This window comes from Rutidosis leptorrhynchoides, unplaced genomic scaffold (genome assembly GCF_046630445.1).
Source record: "Rutidosis leptorrhynchoides isolate AG116_Rl617_1_P2 unplaced genomic scaffold, CSIRO_AGI_Rlap_v1 contig601, whole genome shotgun sequence".
Taxonomy (NCBI): Eukaryota; Viridiplantae; Streptophyta; class Magnoliopsida; order Asterales; family Asteraceae; genus Rutidosis; species Rutidosis leptorrhynchoides.
This window is the reverse complement of record NW_027266823.1, coordinates 11,338-18,375: the sequence shown is the minus strand read 5'-3', so window position 1 is coordinate 18,375 and position 7,038 is coordinate 11,338. Positions and strand designations below refer to the sequence as shown.

At 34.7% G+C, this 7,038-nt stretch overlaps 1 protein-coding gene across 1 annotated transcript; it reads left to right on the top strand.

The window, feature by feature from the left end:
- Positions 1-734: 734 nt before the first annotated feature.
- On the top strand, positions 735-6,435 carry LOC139884790 (uncharacterized). The gene is made up of 9 exons (XM_071868772.1): positions 735-1,671; positions 1,746-1,983; positions 2,041-2,355; positions 2,502-2,710; positions 2,830-2,882; positions 5,139-5,336; positions 5,835-5,886; positions 5,968-6,191; positions 6,397-6,435. The coding sequence occupies exons 1-9, from the start codon at positions 735-737 to the stop codon at positions 6,433-6,435; spliced, it is 2,265 nt and encodes a 754-aa protein (XP_071724873.1).
- Positions 6,436-7,038: the final 603 nt, after the last annotated feature.

Below are 7,038 nucleotides of genomic sequence, written 5' to 3'. Positions count from 1 at the left end.
TTAGATGGATCCTCATGGGACTTAACAAAACATATGGATGTAGCCCAGGGGCGGACCCACGTTATCATTAGGGGATCAGGATTCCACCCGTCTCGAAAAAAAAATGAAGTGTATGTAATTAGACATTTAAAAAATAACAATATATATGTTTGGGTCCTAGGTAGAATCAGAAAATCAGTTATAGTGTAATTGTAAAGACGTTGGTAGTATAGTGGTAAATTTGGGTTCAACTCACGCAAATCACAATCCCCTTTCTTTTTTAAAATCTAAATTAAAACTTTCACTCCTTAATTAATTAAGGGTCCAATTATCCCAGCTCATAAAACTAATTATTCCAACCCAAAAAACACATATTGCTTAATTAATTAAGCTAGTAGAAATCAAAACAACTCAAAAACTGAATCGATTTTTTTCTTTTTTTTGCTGTGCTTAATTAATCAAGGTAGTAGAAATTTTTTCCTGCTGCTTTGACGTGCTTAATTAATTAAGCTATTAGAAATCAAAACTCAATCGATTTTGGCGTGTAGATTGCTTGAATAATTAAGCTTCAAAATCGATTTTGCTGCTGCTTTTGCCACCACGCAAGACGTCTTCGATTTAATTTGACGATTACGACACGGTACGATTGATCGATTGAAGCAATTCGAATTACATATTTGATTATTTTTTATACTTCTATTTATGTCTATTTCTAAATTCTAATTACGATTATTGTTCATTATTTTTGTTTATAGATGCAAAAAGAAAAGGGAATCCTAGACTTTTTCAAGAAACCTGATCCTAAGCGTCAGAAAGTAGAAACTCCACCTTCTGTTGAGAATCCAAGTTCTAGTGCTCCTCCAATTCCTAAATCTCAAGCAACTAATGTCAATAATAGTTTTGATATCAATTCCTTAGTGCGTGATCCAGGTGTACAACAACAAATATGGAAGTATGATTTCAATAAGCAAGATGAAGTTCGAAGGGCTTATATTAGAGCCGGGCCGTTTCAATGCATTCTCGCAGAATATCCGAAAATTGGAAAAGAACATCGAAGGAGTTTTCAAGCGAAATGGTATAAGGAATTTCCAACGTGGCTGGAATATTCTCCAACCAAAGATGCTGTATTTTGTCTTCCGTATTTTTTATTTCATCAGGAAAATGGTCCTTCCGGAACAAATGCTTTCACTGTTGATGGATTTCGAAATTGGAAGAATTGGAAAGAAGCATTCCCAGCACATACTGGAAAAGATCACACATCCCGTCATCGAATTGCTGAAAGTAAATTGAGTGATCTCATGAATCAGTCTGCACATCTTAGAAGAAGATATGAGAAGCATGCATCTCATAAAGATAAAGAGACTAGAGTTCGAGTAAAAGCTGCAGTCCATGCAGTTAGATGGCTTGCTTTTCAAGGGTGTGCTTTTCGAGGTCACGATGAGCGTAAAGAATCAAAAAGGCAAGGGAATTTTCAGGCTCTACTTAATTTACTATCTACTTACAATGAAGATGTGTCAACGTCCATAGCTAACGCTCCACAAAATGCTATATACAATTCACCTAAGATACAAAAGCAAATCTTACACACCATGTCAAGAAGAGTAAAGGAAGTTATTCGTGAAGAGATTGGGGATGCTAAATATTGCATACTAGTTGATGAAGCACGAGATGAATCTAAAAAAAAGAACAAATGTCTATTATCTTGAGATTTGTCGATAAGAATGGATATGTGCAAGAGCGATTTTTTGGGCTTGTTCATGTGAAAGACACTGCTGCATCGATATTAAGAGATGAAATACGTTTTGTACTCTCGCAACACAATCTTGATGTGCAGAATATCCGAGGGCAAGGCTATGATGGTGCAAGTAATATGAGAGGAGAGTTTAATGGATTGCAAGCTTTAATTTTGAACATTTGTCCCTACGCTCATTATGTCCATTGCATGGCACATCGTTTGCAACTTGCACTAGTTGCTGCTTCTAAGGAGGTTATCCTCATTCACTAGTTCTTTACAAAGTTGAGCTCTATCATTAATATTGTTGGTGCTTCCTGTAAACGCAGTGATCAATTGAAAGCTGCACATGCTGAGAATATTGCTCATTTGCTTGCTATGGATGAGCTTGAAAGTGGAACATGGCTTAATCAAGTTTGTAATTTGCAAAGAGCTGGGGATACACGGTGGAGTTCACATTTGCGATCAGTATGTAGCTTAATCAATATGTTTAGTGCAATATGTGAAATCTTGATGATCATTTTTGATGATGGAGCTACTTCAACTCAACGTGCCGATGCAGATACAACATATGAGGTATTAACGTCCTATGAATTTGTGTTCACTTTACATCTTGTGATGAAAGTTCTTGAGATTACAGACTTGTTGTGCCGCACTTTACAACTTAAATCTCAGGATATACTAAATGTAATGGATGTAGTTAAATCTACCAAGACAATGATTCAGGAATTAAGAGATGAAGGATGGGCTGTCTAATCAAGAATGTGAATACTTTTTGTGAATCTGTCAGTATACTTGTTCCAAATTTGGATGAGCATTATATTGCAAGAAGAGGAAGGGCTCGTCATCAGCAAGAAGATATTACTATGGAGCACCATTATAAGGTGGACATTTTTAATGCTTTGGTCGATACTCAACTACATGAATTAAATAGTAAGTTCAATGATCACGCGATGGAATTACTTACTCTTAGTTCAGCTTTAGATCCAAAGGAGATGCGTAATTCATTTAGAATTGATGATATTTGCACATTGGTGGATAAATATTATCCTCAAGACTTGCTGGACATGAGAAGGCGCAATTAAAGGTGCAATTTGAGCATTTTGGTCATTTGACAGAATCTCCAGATTTTCAAGAACTATCCCCCATTTCAGATTTGTGTAAATGGATGGTAAGTACAAGAAAATCTTCGATTTATCCTCTCGTATATAGAGTAGTGACTCTTATACTCACTCTTCCACTTTCCACTGCTACTACGGAGTGATCTTTTTTAGCGATGAACATTATTAAGAACAAGTTTCGTAACAAAATTGCAGATGAATTCCTCTTTGATTCTTTACTCGTATATATCGAGAAAGAAATTGCCGAAGCTATTGATGTAGAATCAATTGTGAATGATTTTCGTGACATGAAAACTAGGCGTCTTTATTTTTGACATGTAAGTATATTTTCAATCAGTAACCATTATTTTTGTCTAAAAGTACTTAAATTATGTTTTATTTCAACTATTTTTTTTCTCGGTCCTACCCGAATTCCATTCCTGGATCCACCCCTGATGTAGCCGGATGCATTTTTACATACTTTATTTATACCACACGCCTTATATTAGGATGTTACATTGTCAAAATGATAAGTATTGATAATTCCGTATCGGATGATGTTTCGTATTTTTAGATATATCAAATCTAGATGCGTATATATCTATTTTGATGAACCTAAAGATATAAAACATCATGTATTGTGATACAGAGAGAGTATATTACTATATTTATCATGGCTTATTACTTGGCTTGGTTAGAATAATTTTGAAGGCTTATTACTTGGCTTGGTTAGAATATTATGAATTGAACAATTGAACTATTTTTTTACTAATAATTCTTGTGTTTTACTTTGTTGGTATATTTATCGGTTTGACTAACTGGAGAGTAATTTATTTATCGGTTTAAATGTTGCATATTAAATGAGAGAGAGAGAAATATTTGAATGTGATAGAAAGAATCTGACGACTAACAGTGAGTGAGAGGGTAAAAACGAAATTGTGTGTAATAAAACATAAATGAATTACAATTTTATCCCTATTTTGTCCATATTCGGCTGATTTTCTTCGGCTACTAATCATTACCGAATTACAACTTCGGTTCTCTATAAAATATTGGTTCAATTCAATTTTTATTTCACAGAAACTATTTTTTTACGGTTTGTTGTACTGGAATTGATAATATTAAATTGATATTTTAAAAAGTAAATATAATTACTAATTAAGCTTTCATGAGGAAAAAAATAAATAAATAGGAACACTATTCTTTATCATCTCTTTTTAAAATACAACAACAACCTTTGATTTTACCGTGTGGAATCGACTTTATAAATCCTCAACTTTTAAGTGTAGTGACTGTGTAACTCACATGCATACATATATGTATAACATAGAATATGGTCTATAATTATTATAATATACATAAAATCACACTAATCTACAACTTAAATATTTAACCTACTGATAGTAATATAACCTGTATATAATTTTGACAAATTATTTATAGAGAATATGCTACATAGATAGTATGCCTCCACTTCACTCTCTTCTCTCCCAAGTCCTATGATATCTAATAATCGTAAATTCTTTATAAGTATCCCCTTCTACGCGAGTCTAGGTCTTCCCCTCCCTCTCGTATGTATTCCTTATTTATATCCTCACACTTCCTTATCGAAATCTCTATAGGTCTACGTCTCACATGCACAAACCACCTAAGTCTACTCTCTCTTGTCTTTCTCACCTATATGTGCAACTTTATAGTTGCTTCTAGTACTCTTGTTCCGGACCTTATCTCTTAGTGTAAGTCTACTCGACCATCTCAACATTCACATCTCTGCAACCTTAAGTTTATGCTCTTGTTATTTTTTTATCGGCCAACATTCACTCCCATATAGCATAGCCGGTCTCACTGTTGTTTTATATAACTTCCCTTTTAGTCAACTTGAGATATGTCTATCACACCAGTTATCAATTGCCTTTCTCCATTTTATCCATCCCGCTTATATGCGATGAGTGACATTCTTGTCAGTCTCTTCATCTTGTTGTTTCATAGATATTGGAATCTATAACATCTTGGTACATCCCCTCCTCCCAACTAGATGGTACTAGACTACCTCTTTCATTTTCCACTAAAATCGCAATGCGTATACTCCGTCGTATATATTAAGACTTAATCTTAAACCTTTTGACTCCAAGAACTCCTTCCACATGCTCTAACTTTGTATTTACTGGCTTGGCTTCTTTCGAGAAGTCTACATATCAAGATCTGAATGAGTGCTTAAGGAGTTCAAACATCAAGTCAAGGAACAATGATGCTAGGAAGAAGAAGAAAACGTTGAGGAAGAATGGAGAAATGAAGAAATTTAACTCTAAGGTACTATTTTGGAAAAGTTTGCTTTAAAAACCTCCCTTGAGGTGTTCATGATAAATCTGAGCGTGAATGGCTTGAAACAATGTGGTGGAAACGATCCAAGAATTGATTCAAGATTTTTTAGTGAAGAAATGGAGTTTTCTGCAGAAAAGGATGAATCTGCACATCATCAGAAGAAGAAAGGCCTCACTGTGTCTGTAGGAAATGTTGGGGGCCATGTTGGAGTTAAGAAAAGTTAAGTTGAAGCTGTAGAAAATGCTCTCCAAAGACGTGGAGTGAAGAAGAAGAAACGTTAGGACCAAAGTGGAGAAAAGAAAAATTCGAAGGGCTTCTTAATCTGGACAAGGTATTTACCATTCTCAAAATACGGGGACCAGTTTATTAACTTTATTAAAGCGGGGACTACAAATGGAGCTTTGGACTGATCAAATTGCCTGTACCAGTAGAAGAATAACAAGTGTTTTATTTCAATTAGTTATTTTAGATCTAAGATTGGTGAGCGAGAAAAACTCCTCTATATATTGTAATAGCTATAGAACTTAAAAAATTGAATGAGAGATTCCATTCCAATTTATTTCCTGCACTTTAGTTTAACTAAAATGAGAGAAAAAAATTTAAGTCAATGTTTTCATTTCCTGTTTTGAAGAAGAAAAGAGAAGAGCAATTTTATTTTTCCAGTTTTAGTTTTATTGTTTATCGAAATTTTCTTGGAGTAGGTCCGATTTCCACAAGCAGAGTTCCGACTTCGACTAAGTTCAACAAGGAGAGGTCTGATTCCAGTATTGCTATTTCATTGGAATCTTTGATTTCTTAATATTCTGCATTTTACTATGTTGGTTGATGTATTAGCCTCTACTCTGACAGAACTGTTGCTTCACCTACGTTGGGAGCTTCGTTTCGATTTCCAAGAGTGTTATCTAGAGCTTTGGGTTGAGATCTTGGGAGGACCTATAAAAATGGAGATTAAAGCTACAAACAAACAACAAGTCAATGAAGCATTTCGTCGAATAGGTGATGTGTTGGATCCTTGGCTGCACAATTCATCAAAGGTTATGCAAAAATATGCCCTGAAGGTATGGCTAATCTTCGATTTCTATATCTGTGTACTTTTCTTGACATGTTCCATTGATTGAACGGTATGAGTATGAAGGATTGATTGCATACTATCAACCAATCGGCCGAGTTCGAGCTCCTATAATGTTGTGGGGTTTTGCAAAATAAATTATGGAGGTTCGTGGTTGATACAAGATGTGGAAAAACAAATGTTGTTGTTTGAAGGTGAAGTCCACAAGATGGAAAATGGAGGAGCTTCTGTAGAAGAAAGCCAGTAAATGAAGAAGTTGGATGAAGACTCTTCTCGTGAAAAATCCGATGTGGAAGATGTGATACAACCTGAAACTTTGGAAATCGAAGTTTTTAGTCACGAGAAAGTGGCGGAGCAAATTAAAAACTCAATCTCAATTGCTGTTGAAGTTGTTGATGTTCTTACACAAAATGAGAGATGTGAAGGAGGAGCTCAAATTGTCAAGAAGGAGTTTATTTCTAAAAATTGTTGGAAACTATGATAGTCTACAAGCTCAAATGGTGGATCTTGTTGATTCTCAAATGCAATAGTCATGGAGCTTAGGAGGAATTAATGATAATGAGAAGGCTCTTGAGAATTGGAATCCATTACTCATTACTAGAGGTATGATTTCAAACTTTGAATATAGTGAGAGTAGTATTTCTGCTAAGAAAAATTGGATGTTGAATGTGAATGATGATTCTGGAAATTCTAATTTGAAAAGACATGATGATTGGTTCTGGTTTGAGAGATAGAAGGAGAAATATGTTCTTGATGTGCATGAATATGATGAATACGTGTTTAAGGAAGTAGGCTACTGAATGGTGAATATAGGTTGTTCAAATCAAATTTATATG

Bases quoted from the DNA above. Each gene is read 5' to 3' on its own strand.
- LOC139884790 (XM_071868772.1), top strand. From the start codon at position 735: ATGCAAAAAGAAAAGGGAATCCTAGACTTTTTCAAGAAACCTGATCCT. The intron at 1,672-1,745 runs GTCTATTATCTT...TTCATGTGAAAG, and splicing joins ATCTAAAAAAAAGAACAAAT to ACACTGCTGCATCGATATTA. The intron at 5,887-5,967 runs GTCTGATTCCAG...TTGATGTATTAG, and splicing joins ACTAAGTTCAACAAGGAGAG to CCTCTACTCTGACAGAACTG.